This window comes from Poecilia formosa, unplaced genomic scaffold, assembly GCF_000485575.1.
Source record: "Poecilia formosa unplaced genomic scaffold, Poecilia_formosa-5.1.2 Scaffold15, whole genome shotgun sequence".
NCBI classification, from domain to species: Eukaryota; Metazoa; Chordata; class Actinopteri; order Cyprinodontiformes; family Poeciliidae; genus Poecilia; species Poecilia formosa.
Window position 1 is genome coordinate 54,796 of NW_006799954.1, and position 14,456 is coordinate 69,251.

Consider the following 14,456-nt stretch of genomic DNA (forward strand, 5'->3'; position numbering starts at 1 on the left):
AATAAGACAATAATAAAACATAGACATAGCTTGTCTGAAAGGTGATGATCCAATGATTCAGCTTTTATTTTGTCAGTGTGATTTACTATTTATCTATTTGCCAAACTATGTTGCGCTAAGTCAAAACAACACCTATTAGTGGGTGGTAGTAAATCGTTTACTACCACCCAGAGTTTTTTTTCCCATGGTTTAAACTCCTTTATGAGAATTATTGGGAAGGTTAAGTAAAACAAGCAATTACAAAAGGGCACCATGCTCCGCTAACATAGTTGCAAAGCTATGCATCAGTGGCTTTGGCCCCGTAATCAATATAAAAAATGCTACATCCATCAACATTGCTCTACTATCTCAACACTGGGTATCCAAATGCTGCGATATAAGCTCTTAATGATGGGACTGGTCATGGACCCATGAAGGTTGGGAATGTTAACTCAGACAGCCCCGCACATCCTCCTTGTGTGGTCACGAAAATAAGTGAAATACACACAAACTGGAAATTTGTCTCCTTTGAAAAAATACCTCCAAGCTGGGAACTAAAACAGTACATTTCTATTTTCTTAACCAGTTAACAGGCATATGGCAAGTTGTGGAAGTTTGAATTCCACTGGGAGTCACTGCTCCTTTTATCACACTCATTCGTCTCCGTGTTGACCCCTCTCACCCCCACACACAGTCAGAGTGTGACAGGAAAAACCTTCTGGACAGGTCTCAAGCACATCCATGTGTTTGGTAGCTAGGCTTCCCTAGATAACAGTCTGAGGCTACGTTTTCGGATGTTAACGTTCAATAACATAAGAGAAATTATTTGCTTTCATCATTTTGCTGCATGTATTTACAGTCAAATTTTATATGATTGTGTTGTTTCTAAAACAATTTCTTTCTTAATTTATTAAAGACATAAATCTGGATAATTACAGAAATGGTCTTCATTACATGTTTATCAGTGCACTGTCGTACTATTACTTAATCTATCACTACAGCAGCCTAATGTTTCTATTCTATTCTCCATATTGAATGAATGTTGTGAAATCATGAGACCCACCAAAAAAATCATTTTAAAGTTTTTTTGACACATCTATCCAAAGGGTACTAATAAATTTGCCCAATACAGCATGTCCACCTTGTCTGTTAAAAGGGTTCTAAAAACACTCAGCAAATATGATATAATTTATGAACAATAACAACATTAACAATGTCATCTAAAGCAAACAAAGTCGTCTTACAGGGTAAGATGTCTCTGTAGCGATTCTTGTCTCTGTTCTCAGGAGCTTTTCCAACTAAGCAGTTGTCTGAAGGTTTCAAATGCTCCAGAGCCTAAAGTTAACACAATGCAAAAAATAAAAAGAACAAATAAGACAATTGAATATAAAAGAAGTCCAAATATGTTCATGAGCTTGTTTGCTGCATACTGCTATACGCTTCAAAATGTTTTTTTTTTTTTTTATATATAAGCACACCAGAAACTCTTTGACCAGTTCCTGCTGGTCCAGTTGATGCTGCAGGATCTTTATGAGAGCTTTGACTCTGGAGCCGGAGTACTGGCTGGTCTTGGCAGGAGTAATCAGTGCTAGACTGGCCAGTTCCTCCTGTGACACCAAAGGCGGACCTGAGGAGCAGAGCAAGGATTTTCTTTTAACACTCATGAAAGATAACGTGCACGATAAATAAAAAATTGTAATAAAGAATGAAAGATAGCTAGGCACCTGTTTGTGGCGAGGAAACCTCCTGACAAGCTGCGTCAAATACGTCATCATCTTCGTCGCTGCTCCAACCATCTGACTGGGTTTTCCGAATGTCCTTGCAAGACTGGTCCAACAGCTTGGTCACAATTTGTCTCCTAGGTGAGCAGGTGGGGTAGAAATTAGGCCACAAACTTGTTTTCCTGCAGAATGGACTAAAATGAACCAAGTAAAAGCTTCTTTACAGAACATTGCTAACAAACCTCTGAGGCCTTCACAGAACAGATCAGTACTGAGCTTTAATTGCACACAAATTGAGTCATGTAGCAGTTTTATTACTCGTAAAGGCCAGCAGTTGAACTGAATCTTAATTAGGGTAATTGCAGTAAAGAGGGATAAGTACAAATTCAAACAACACTTTTTAGATTTTTATTTGGAAGAAATTTTGAAACCATGTTTCCTTTGTTATTAACAACACAATTATTTTCTACATTGTATAAGTTTATCCTCAAAAATCATTCTATAAAATACTGAAATTTGTGGTTGCAATGTGATAAGATGTGAAAAAGTTCACAATTGCTTATTTATTGAAAATTGAAAAATATGATATTTAAAAAAACTATTTTAATTGGATTTAAATCAATAATCAATTATGATTTGCTTTATGTATGGTTTACATTTACATCATCACAGCATATTTCCATTTAAATTCAGACCTCAGGCTTCAGAAAATCCTTTCATCAAGCAAAGCAAACTCTGGTGACAAATCAGGTGTTTTTGTACTTTTCTTCTTTTTGTAGGAATCAGTTCATATTGATCAAAAGGTCGCTAATCTTACTTGTGTAGATTTAGAAAGATTTGATTTCATTTTATTAAATCTGTCTACATAATTATTTATGAAGTATTTCTGAATAAAAAAAAATGACCAGTTTATCTTAGAATATGTTGAGATGGCATTATAAATAAACAGAACTGAAAAAAAAAATACATTTAATTTTTATTATTTTTCTTTTTTCCCCAGATTCAAATATATAATTCAGTTACATAATTTTTCAAAAACGCTTTTCAGCTCTTTCATAAATGTCAGCATGCTGTGTTTTTCCTGAAAAAAGATCGGTCCAATAAACCTATTGAAAACTATGCTGGTTTGGTCTCGCTCAGGTTATTTGTTGCATTATTTGTTGCTCTCTGCTGCCCTCGTGTGGTTTGAAGTGGAACTCCAGCAAACAGAACAAGAACAGGAAGCTTAAGAAGGTGAAGAAGGACAACAGAGACTACGTACAAGGACAAAGGACAAGTTGGAGCTGTCTGTACCTGTCAGACGCTCCATGCAACATTTCAGTGACACTGAGGGAGGGGCAGCAAGCTTGATGAGAGGGGGTGTTGTTACAACTCTCCTGTCCCACAGACAAGCAGCGAGAGGAAGCAACAGACAGGAGGAGGAAGATGTTAGTGGATGTTAGTAAAGAGGAATGGAACATTAACTATTTTAAACAGACAGTTGAGTTAAATTATGAAATTAGGATTAGGGCGTTTGTGTTGATATCAGTGTTACCTCCTGAACTGAAGTCTCATCCCTCATAACAGTAACTCTGTGAGGCGGAGGAGGCGGTGATGTGAGGATAACTTCAGTTTCATTAACCACAGGCTCTACAGAGGCATCTGAAAATATATAGTTTCAGCTGTCAATATTACTCAAGATGACACTTTATCAGGGTTCAACAGCACCCTCCACAATTACTGGAAATGTCTGTTCCTTTGTTTTTGCTGTGAAGCAGTCTGAATTACCCTGAGTGTGAATAGCTTTGCTACATAACATCCAAGGAGAACACAAAGTGATTAATACTTAAAAAAATTTCTGAATACACGAATAAATCAAAAAGTAAAGTATAAGTAAAAATTAGATTTTTTTTTTTTAACAGACAATAGAAATAAAGCCATTAAAAGTGACTCGGTGATATTAATGAAAATATTTCTCACTGAATACACGTAATTCAGCAAAAGACTAATTTAAGGCTTCCACATATTTACAGTAAAAGTGGAGGGAACTTGAAATGCAACATTTAAGAATCTTATTTAGTCAAATTGATAAAAGGATAGAGAGATGCCGGACATCATACCAACAAGGCGCTCAGCTTGCCTATCCTGCAGGCTTTCAGGAGCTGAGCAGACATCAGAGTTGGACATATGAGCCGGCTGCTCTGCTAAAATAGCCTCAGTGTGAGCAGACATGTTTGGTGGAGTAGGTGACTCAGAGTAGGTCAGGGGCAGGATGTCCCTGCAGATCGTGAGCTGCACTGTCCCCTCAGCTTTCCGCAGAATATCCACCACTTTACTGTGGCTCAGGCCGGACACGATCACACCATTCACCTGGCCGTCAGAAAGCGACAATCAGAAAACACAAAGGAGAAAACCAAACGGCGGTTCTGCACGATGGCTTGTCACCTCTAAAAGAATGTCCCCAACTTTCAGCCGGCCGTCCTGCTCAGCTACTCCACCTGAGCAGATTTCTCTAACTCGGAGCATGCTGCCGTTAGCTCCGCCAACCAATGCGAAGCCGAGGCCTCCGCCTTCGGGTTTCTTGAACTCCACTTGCATGATGCAACTCTGAAGAGCAAAGTTGATGAAATAAATACTTTTTAGCATACATTAAAGGTTTACAAAGCTTCACACATTAAGGCATGTGCTAACAAAAATTCCCAAGATGAAAATACTTTGCAATAAAGAGACTCAGACAAAATTGATCTTTTAAAAGTGCCTGCAAACTGTCTGTGATTATGTTGGCCACAAGATTGAATTTTCTGTGTCCATCTTTTAAAATCATATCCTACTTTCTTGTGTAAAACCTTATTATTGTTTACGCACATTATTCAGTTGATAAAGCAGCAAATGCATTTGCAAATGGAGCCAGATAGAGGGAAAATCCCTGACATATCTTACATCTTACACATGGCCCGTAACATAATCTCATTATAAGCCTGGTATGATGTGTAAGTGATCCATAACTAGGGGGTGGCTCATGGTTACATGATTATTGCAAAGCTATGATGTGAAAGAGGCTATGTCTGGATATTGGTAATTGGAAATATGTTATGTGCTAAATTATTGACCCGATCAAGTCATATTAAAAATATAGACATGCTAATTTCAGTCAAAGATATTCCAGTGCAAATCTCTTTAGACTGTGGCCTTTTCTGAAATAAGATGTTGTTAAAAGATATTCTGAGTGACTTAGATGACTTGTGGTCAGAATATTAAAGCAGGTTTCTTATTGTAGTTAAAAAGGAAGGGAGAGACTGAACACTTCACTTTAGAGTTCCCACAGAGTTACATGAAATTTATTTTATTAACCTTAATGAGGTGTTTGACTGGAAAGAAGCCTGATCTTAAACAAATCGGATAAATCCTCCCCAGAAAATCCTCTTTCAGGCTGACAGGTGACAAATAGTTTGTTACAGATTCTTCGAAAGATGAGCTAAACATATTCAAGGAGCAGAAAGAGGTACACCAGCAACAATTAATAACTAGAGAAAGACAAACAACACTCCAGAAACTTACATCCTGTCCTTGGGTGAGAGAGCAACATCTCAACCTCTCTGCAGTCCTACGCACAGCTTCAGCTGAAAGGCAAACGTAATGGATGAAGTAGCTATTAACGCAAAACTACCCAAATCAGAAAGCATTCTGATGGGACGATAATACTACTATAAAGATGATCTGAAAAGATTGGAAGTCTGGTTGGTCCTTTGCGTTAGGCCTCCTGCTCTCGTCTATGAAGCCCTTGAAAACAAACAACACACCAACCTCCCACCTCTTCGGCCATTTTCAAAAAGAAGCGTTGACGGATGCGTCCTCTCTGCGACAGATCAACAAGGCTGATCTTTTCAGATCGACCCTCTGCACTGTCGTTTACCGTTCTATGTTCTGTCACCGGGCAACTGAGCTGCTATCTGTACGGTAGACCACTGCTTGCATGGGTCCTAATGTGTGTGTGTGTGTGTGTGTGCGTGTGTGTGTGTGTGTGTACATCTGTGTGGCTGTGTGTGATGCCATTGGCTTTGCAGTCCAATACTCCAGTGGAGGGCTTGCTAATTATTAATTCCACTTTGTGAGCCCAGGATCTGTCTGTCAGCATACAGAGCTCACACACAAACACACACGCACACACACACCTACACACACGCCTACACACACAAAGCAGCAGAGAGAGGTATCTGTTAGCACCGAGCTCAGCTTCTTACTGATGGTGGGACAATGAGCTGAAACCTGACAGGAAATCGTAATATGAACAGAAAATGCTCATGGAAGGTTTGGAGGAGATACATGGAGAATTAAACGAGGGAAAGGAAAAAAAAAATACTTACCGTCTTCAACAGCAAACTCTCTCTCAGACGAGACAGTTTCCTCAAAACGAGCAAAGAACTTCTTGTCCTTTTTCCAGTCAAATAAACCTATTAATGAAAAGAACCATTTGAATATACAAAAGCTATTGTCTTTGCAAACACAACAGGAGTGCAGCATGCATAGACAAGCCAATATTTTTGCTTTAAGGAACACTTATCTGGTAATGATTGAACTCAAATAGTCACCTCTCGGTTCAGCACAAACATATCTGGTTTCTAAGCAGTCCATCAGTGCATATGATGCATTACATACAAACTATCCTGCCATTAACTTTAAGGTATTTAACTCACCGTTCCACTTAGCTTTGGGAGTAACTGGTTGGTCTTCCCTGTGACACAGAAACCAAGAAGCCAAAGGTTAACTTAAAAATATAAACACTGAAATGGGACGATATCTTTTGTTTTTAGTCCAAGACGAACACATACCGAATAATTTTGAGTTTGACCTTACGAGGGGCGATCTCGCAGGCTTTGACTGCGTCCTCTAACGTCATTCCCAGGGTGCACCTGCCACAGATGTACAGGATCTTGTCATTGGGCTTGACGCTGCCCTCCTCGCTGGCTGGGGAGCCTGGCACCACCTCCAAGCAGTAGATGCCCTGCCATTTGCTGCCAATGCCACCTGTCAGCTTTATTCCTGGGAAGGACACAAGCACACATAGATTCAAATACCACTGACCAATTAAACTGGTGTGTCTAAGAAACTAACATTTATTGTATGGGCTCCCACCCAGCTGTCCTGAAGGGGTCTTGTGGAGAACGACGTCAGGCAAGCTGTCGCAGGGAGGCGGAGCCACCAGATTGCTCACCGCTCTGCCGAGGGTCATATTCAGCCTTCTAGGTGACGACCTGAGTACCGTCATGGCGACATCATCTGCCACACAGGTAACATCGTGCCCATTTACCTGAAAGAAAAGCCACGGCACACATCTCATTCCTAGAAAGAGTCCTTCAATGTGCAGACGCGTGCTTCGGAGCGTACCGTGATAAGCCTGTCCCCGGCCCTGAGTCGTCCATCTGCCTTGGCGGGGTTGTCCAATATTTCCTGTATGTAGTAGCAATTATCAATCTTGCTACGAGTGATGGTGAACCCAAAGCTTCCGCTCCTGGACTTGGTCAAGACCACTGTGAGCTCAAACTCTTTAATCATGCCCTAAAATGTGGGAAGATCGGCAATAAACACCTTGTTCAGAACCATCCATTTTCACAACTGTGTATTACACCAATACATTAATTGTACACTCCCTAGCCACTTTTTAGGTAAATTACTTGTTGAACATAATTTTCAAAAATCAGGTGATTAAATTGCAGCATCTCAGTGTATTTAGGCTTCTGGTCCTGATCAAAATCACTTGCCAAAGTTGGAATCAGAAGACCAAGAAAAAGGAACGCTTCAGCTCCTTTCCCACACCGGAACCTGTCATGAATGCGCAAGCTATCTAGCATGGCCGCCTATGACAGCGGATGATCATGTTGTCCTGTAACGTTAAGTTGTTTTTCCACCATTACTACATCTAGAACTCATACATGAGCATGATTGACGGTGCTAAGACCCTCCTGCTGGTTCTGATTGGTTGTTTCTGACTAACAGCAGCACATTATTGCAGATGAATGAAGGACAGCACAGAGGAGATTGATTTTTTTCACACTATATCTGTCACATGTTATGCTTTTATATAATCTCTAACACAATGTAATCAAATGTGTCATAGATTTTATTTTCAACACTGAAACTTTGAGAACTGAACAGCAGTTTCTTGCCTTCCTCCGACTCTCTTCCTCCTCTTCATCCAGTTCTTCATCAAAATCATCCTTGTATTCCCTTCCCTTCCTCTCTGGTTCTTCTCTTAGCTGGGGTTGGATCTGGGCAGAACAGGTCAGCACTGTGGAAGGCAGTGTCGGGGTGGGCGCTCCTGCGCAGGGAGGCACTGAGGAGATAATCTGGGCCGTGATTGGCGTTATGGGCGGAGGCTGTGGGGGAGGCACCGCAGGCCGAATGTTCTTGGACGTCGCTTTGAAGTGGCTGGGAAGAAGGCCCTGTTGGATCGGGTGATGCTTTGTTTTCGGAGGCTGCGTTGTGAGCGGCTGGGATGGGTAGACGAGGGGGCAAGTGGTCGGCGTGTCGGATGAGAAGTTAAGTGGTGTGATGTTGGGAGTGGTGGGGACATGAGGGGGAAAGTTTGGAGTCTGAAAGCTGTGCTGAGTTTGAGATTCGGGGGTTTCGATGGTCGTCGGTACAGTGTGGGAGGGAATGCTGTGGGCAGGCTCTAAGGTGGAGCTGATGGTCAAGTACTCTTCGTCGGCCATGATGGTCAGTCCATTTCCCATAAGGCAGTAGGTCACACTTCCATCTGCCTCCTCTCTGACCCCACTGCAAATTCACAAACACAAGTGTAATTTAGTTTAAAAAAAAATCTCTATTATTATTATTATTTTTAAATTAATATACATAATATGAAAAGACACATATGGGGGGCATGAGCGCCCCCCACGTATCAGAAACCGTCACTGTACCCTAGCCTGAATGTTAGGGTACCTGGTATATACAGGCTTAGAGGCAGTTTTTGCATAAACATCCATAAGCATCAAAGCTGAGCTCAGTGTCGCTGAAGCTTCCTCTTCGTCTTCCGTTTTCCTCCTCTCAGCTTCTCCCTCCTCCTGTTCTTCCTGTTTCCCAGCAGCTGGTTGTGGCTCTGGTGGGATCGGTGGCGAGGCGGGTGGAGGTGAAGAAGGCGAGGTGGGTGACAGTGGTGAGACCAGTGATGGAGGAGATGTGGGTGATGTCGGGGAGGGAGGCGTTCGAGGAGGAGACGGGGGAGGAGGGAAGTCCTGCTCCATATCATTCTCCAGGCTCATTTCACTTTCTGAGGGTGGTAAAGTTGTGGGAGGATCTGGGATTTTCTCTGTGCTGTTGGTCAGACCCTCTTCCTGGTTGGGCTGCTCGTGTATGTTGGCATCACTTGGAGATCTAAGGAGCTGGCTGTAGTCCTCTCCGAGCCGGATGTCAAGAGATCTGGATCGAATGCCACGTATGGGGGCAGGACTCTGCAGGGTTGGACAAACAGTTGGACCATTGCTATAAATTACTTTATGCCTTGCAACTGTTTTAGGCGTGATATTTGAACTTTTATACTACCAGAGTGTTGTCATCTACTTCATAAAGTACTCCAGGAGGGGGCCGACAGATCACCAGGTGGACTTCAGATGGGGCTCCTCGCAGCAGGAACAAAACTCTCTGAAGTTAAGAAGAAAATGGTGATGGTCCCCCCCAAAAAAACCCTTAAGGGAGAACTGAATCAGTCAGACATAAAACCCAATTAATCATATAAATATGAAAAATGTAATCATGCCAATTTGTTCTGTATATCCTTAGCCCAAGTTTACTGGGATTTTAAGTGAACAACTGTGTGTGGTGTGCATTTGTGTTTATCCCCTCATTAAAACTCAAAACAACCAATTCTCTTCAGAAAAGAGAATATTTAAAACCAGACTTTATACTAGAGAGGCTGCAAGCCAAGCTATAAAAGGGTCCAGCCAAAGTCCACACCTAAATTTAAGAAAGTATTTGTGACAAGATTTCAAAATTGATCTTGCGTTTCACACTTCCAGCATTAATTTCTTAAAATCAAATTAAATGCTTTGATTGTACCAGGGCGTACAGAGAACAGGGCCAATGATCTCACTAATAACATATTACTGTAGCCAGAGAAAACACTGCTGTTATGCAACAAGTTCATTGATGTATTACATATATAAACCATGAACACTATAGTCATGACAGCGTTTTAAAAGTGGAAACTCAACCTGGTAGGAGAGATCTTTCACGTGTTCTCCGTTGACAGACAAAATGATGTCCCCCTCTCGCAGCTGGCCGCTTTCTTGAGCCGGCTGACCTGGGAACAGGCGCTTGATGCGAACCACGCTACCACGGTCTGCTCCCGAGCGCAGCTGTGAGATGTAGAAGCTGAAGCCAAGACCAGACAAGCTCTTTTTCAGAACCACTTCATGGGTATTTTCTGTGAAAGAGAGAAGACATAACTGAGGAAGAGAATGTGTGATTTGAAACGGTCTATCTGTACATTTTTAAGTGTATATTTTGCACCTTTTCTTTTAATAGTCCAGCTAAGAAAACTGAGGGTTTATGCAGACGGTGAACTGTTCCTTTACAGTTTTCAGTGCATGCAATCTCAAGGGACTGAGGCAGCATCAGTTCTGGATGCCTCTGACAGCTAGCACAATGTAGCTGTCAGATGAGTCACAGTCACCCCTGGGCCCTGTGTGTGTGTGTGTGTGTGTGTGTGTGTGTGTGTGTGTGTGTGTAAGGTTTTTTCTTTTTTATCTGAGACGGTGCATTTGCCCCTTTCTCTTTCCTCTCACCATCCGTCACAAAGCTGTAGTCCTTGGCTCGACCACTCAAGGTTGTTTCCATGGAGACCTCTGTCCTGGGGGTCGACTGAGTGTATGACGGACTGTGAATCAGGGGGTAGCAGGGGGAGTCAGGTCTGTGCTCCAAGACAGCGGTAGGCTCCCTTTCCAGCAGCAGGTTCACCACCTTCAAGGAACAGATTGACACCTGTAAGCCTCTTCATGTCTTTAAAATGCACCAGAAAACAATCAGTCTCAGCACAAACAGTAGGTGATTAGTAGTGAAATCTTTAAAACAAAAGTCAGCCTTTGAAATTAACAGATATTTTTGCCTATTTTCCTAATTAATTGCAGTTTTCTCCAGCCAGTAAAGTTGTTTGAGCCTGGTGAAACAAATAATAGAAACACTTTTATTCCTATTTTTAGGTTTAACAATGGCTAAAGGGAGAAAACTGTGGCATTTTCGATATTTATTAATATTAATAAATATAAATAAAGCAAGGGCTTTGTCTTGTTTTCCTGTTTTAGGCAAATTTCTCAGTGGAATGGAAATTCATGTTTAATCTGTATCAGTATGAATAGTTTTGGAAATATGAAAGAACAGAAAAAAGCTACATAATGTCATTCTGTTGTAGAAGTTTAATGATTCAGATGGGAGGCAAATTAAAAACTTGTCTCCTCTACTTACTGTTCATAAAATGTTCTGCCATCATCAGCCAAATATTTGAAGAGCCACTTTGGAGCGTTAAAAAGCAACTATGAAGCCTGTGCATTGGTTTAAAAGAATAAGTATCCTAATGCTTTGCAGTTTTAAGGAAGATTAATTATCCATTTAAACCTCAAACTTCTGTCTTTCAGAGAATATTCTGGATTTGAACATGTTAGCATCTTTTCAAAGGTAATAATCTACTTTTTAGGGGAAGACACATGGAAGTTGCTGTTTTATATTGTTAGCTGCTCTAAACATGCAATGTTGGATCTGTCTCTAATGTGAATTATGAATTCTCATCCCATTAGCAGGAAGGCTTGAATAAAAAAAAAAAAATTACGGGCTGTTCTTGTAGCTTTTTATGTTCTTATCCAAAAAGAGTTTGAAGCATCAGGGGAAGCAAAAACTGGAACTGAAACGCAAAGCCTGACATTGAAAATCAGTCAGAAAATTTGACTGCTTCAGCTCTAAAATGATTCATAACATAAACATGTGAATTGAAGCTCTTCTTTCCTGGAAAACGTAACCAGTCAAGAACATCATCATGTTTAATTTTTTTTAATTTTTTTTTTTTTTTTTACATTTTTTAGTGTGCTTGTGTGCATATTTTTGTTTGTAAATACCTCCCCAGTCCTTTTCAGACACTCGACAGCCTGTTGGTGAGTCACTCCCCTCAGGTTGGTCCCATCAACCTCCAGCAGTCTGTCTCCTGCCGTGTGCACAAAAACAAACATCGTTACAATTAGCAGTGTCAATGTGTAGATGGTTTGCATCTGTGTCAACAAACACAGATTGTTTCCTGTCCAATTTTAATCTCTTGAATGTGCAAATTACATTATACACACAGAATTATGGGGGAATTTGTGTTTGCTGAAGGACAGCAATCAATATTTATATCTAAGGAAATGCACATAGAAGTAGGAAGCATTATGGTACTTAGTCTCTGATTTCATATAAATCACAAAAACATTCCAGTAACTTAATTTCTATTCTAACCCTTCAAGTTAATTTTTAAAAACAAGCTATCAAAACTGACATGAAAGAGTGATAATTCACAACTCAGAGCTGAAAAAAATGTGAATTTTTAACGTAATCTATTTAAATCTTTTGTTTCACAATTTTATTTCACTGTTTAACATTAAAGATCAAAGGAATACCAGTCTGAATGCGTCCGTCTTGCTCAGCAGCTCCTCCTGGCACCAAACTCTTAATATAAATGCCTCCAAATTGCACATTTGTGTTTATTCCACCCTTTTTGGAGCAAAGAAAAAAAAAGATGCAATTATTCAATGTCATGGGCCTGAACTGAGCCTAACCATCCAAACTCAATAAGCATGTAGGCGTTAGGGTTCCTGCACTGTTGTAAAGTATTTAGGCTATTCCCTTTAAGTCTTTCCAGTTATCTTTCTAGTTTGAAGAACATTTCTCTTACTTCTTAAGCCTTCTTCAAAATAGTTAAGACAATAAAATTAAAAAACAGATTAAAACCAGAAAAGAGGTCACTCACAGTGACACTTATTCCAAGGCTCCCACCGCTTTTCTTTATATCTATAGTAAAACGATCTCCTGTTTTAAGGCTTAAGATGGACGGAGACCTTGGAGACGCGTCCTAAAAGGGAAGCAGAAAAGAAAAACAGTTTCTAAGAAAATCAAGACTGCCCACTTTTTGTCTGCAAGGTAAACAATAGGGGGAAAAAAAACAGAAAGGCCCAAAATGATCAAATAAGAATTTATATGATTGACTTTGAACCTCTCAATTTTACAAGTTTCAATTAACATACATACTGTTTTCTTATTTTCTTTTATCTGTTTTGAAACGACATTTGTTATGAAGCTGAGCTCCATTCAATTCAGTTTATTCCTATTTAGTTCAGTTAGTTTCAGTTTGACTCGGTTCAATTTAATCCATCAAATTCAAATGACTACAAAGGCCATTTTCAGGTACTTTACAAACAGTACAATTCAATACCATACGCTCATATTGCACAATAGAGTATAAATAAAGTCTGTAGCTCATTTAACACTAAGTAGCAAACAATTATCTGTTTAAGGAGGGCCATTTAAAGTGCGTTGCATCATTGATTTTCTCCCAATCCTTTGTCCCAATCAAGCATGTTTACTCAAGTATTGTTTCTGAAACCACAGGATGACGCGGAGCTTCATCCAATTATAAGGAGCACCTAATCAGTTTAGCACTAGAAGCTGTCTGACCTGTTAAACATCTTCCACGGAAACAAAGTCGATTGCCCCTGTGAAACAATGCCTCCTACCTGAGCGTCGTGTATTCGGACAACCGGAATGTGGAGCTTCCTGTTATGCTTCGGAGTGGCCATGCTGGACAAGATGATGGCCTCCTCCAGCTCCTCCACAGGGGGACGAAACTCTGTGCCACTCAGGGTGGTCTGTGACCCAAAACTCCTCTCCAATGACAAACCTAGAGTGCTCTGACTCAGGGAGCCCTGTCTGTCCTTTAGTGAGTCTGCAAGGAAAGCAGCCGAGAGAGATTACAAACCTTAACCCTGAAGTGGCCGTACTATGGAGATTACAGAGAAGACATAGCAGAGTAACTCTTACGTTTAGGCTGTGAAACGATGAGCTCTACTTCGTCAGGACTGTTCTGAAGGATGGCAGCAGCGTCGCTGAATGTGACTCCCTCTAAACTGGTCTTGTTAAGAGAAATGAGACGTCCACCTAGAAAAGCAGCATATTCCAAATAGGTACTGGTGAAAAGTTGAAATGTTTATCACACTGAATCTTCGATTTTTTGTAAAGTCTTACACAAAGGGCTGTGAAAAATTGTTTGTTCCCTTTTCTGCCTTTTTTTTTGTCACTGTTAAAGGTTAGAACGTGTTTAAAAAAAGGAAAAAAAAGAAAAATTCCGTTTTCCAGCTTTGACTTAAAGTGCATTGCATCATTGACTTTCTCCCTATCAAACAAACCAATCTAGCTCTGGTTCTGACACAACTGAAGGAGCTAAAAATTCTGTTCTAAATTTTGAAGAAATGTGTCAATCATGATTGGGTTATGCATCAGGATAAATCAGCAAGTTCACCTCTAAGTGACACAAAAATGTCTTGATGGAGCCTAGTCAAAGTCTGGGCTCTGCTCTGGGCTGACGTTAAGAAAGGCTGTTAATGCTGAAAATCTGCTCGGTATTGATCAACTAAATAAATTCTGCAAACAGTATTAGGCCAAACTTTCTCTAATGTAATATAAAAGACTTTTAATCAGTTATCCAAATATTTGATGGAGGTTGTTGCTGCCAAATGTGGCAGAACCAGCTGTTGGGTCTGTGCAGTT

At 40.5% G+C, this 14,456-nt stretch overlaps 1 protein-coding gene across 2 annotated transcripts in view; it reads right to left on the minus strand.

Moving 5' to 3' along the window:
- ptpn20 (protein tyrosine phosphatase non-receptor type 20) overlaps positions 1 to 14,456 on the minus strand; it is a 32,538-nt gene that overhangs the window by 5,186 nt on the left and 12,896 nt on the right. Inside the window, exons 21-43 of one of the 2 annotated variants that reach the window (XM_007546056.2) lie at positions 13,731 to 13,847; positions 13,427 to 13,635; positions 12,664 to 12,765; positions 12,314 to 12,407; positions 11,780 to 11,865; positions 10,460 to 10,634; positions 9,887 to 10,098; positions 9,219 to 9,317; positions 8,619 to 9,127; positions 7,844 to 8,453; positions 7,065 to 7,235; positions 6,813 to 6,987; positions 6,509 to 6,719; positions 6,374 to 6,411; positions 6,044 to 6,130; positions 5,238 to 5,299; positions 4,125 to 4,286; positions 3,800 to 4,049; positions 3,235 to 3,341; positions 2,994 to 3,076; positions 1,704 to 1,837; positions 1,458 to 1,606; positions 1,224 to 1,314 (exon numbers count right to left, since the gene is read on the minus strand). In XM_007546056.2, coding sequence (XP_007546118.1) covers positions 1,224 to 1,314; positions 1,458 to 1,606; positions 1,704 to 1,837; positions 2,994 to 3,076; positions 3,235 to 3,341; positions 3,800 to 4,049; positions 4,125 to 4,286; positions 5,238 to 5,299; positions 6,044 to 6,130; positions 6,374 to 6,411; positions 6,509 to 6,719; positions 6,813 to 6,987; positions 7,065 to 7,235; positions 7,844 to 8,453; positions 8,619 to 9,127; positions 9,219 to 9,317; positions 9,887 to 10,098; positions 10,460 to 10,634; positions 11,780 to 11,865; positions 12,314 to 12,407; positions 12,664 to 12,765; positions 13,427 to 13,635; positions 13,731 to 13,847 — 3,933 coding nt within the window. Of the gene's footprint in view, positions 1 to 1,223; positions 1,315 to 1,457; positions 1,607 to 1,703; positions 1,838 to 2,993; positions 3,077 to 3,234; positions 3,342 to 3,799; positions 4,050 to 4,124; positions 4,287 to 5,237; positions 5,300 to 6,043; positions 6,131 to 6,373; positions 6,412 to 6,508; positions 6,720 to 6,812; positions 6,988 to 7,064; positions 7,236 to 7,843; positions 8,454 to 8,618; positions 9,128 to 9,218; positions 9,318 to 9,886; positions 10,099 to 10,459; positions 10,635 to 11,779; positions 11,866 to 12,313; positions 12,408 to 12,663; positions 12,766 to 13,426; positions 13,636 to 13,730; positions 13,848 to 14,456 lie in introns of those variants that run through there. The other variant, XM_016668390.1, reaches the window with a different exon arrangement.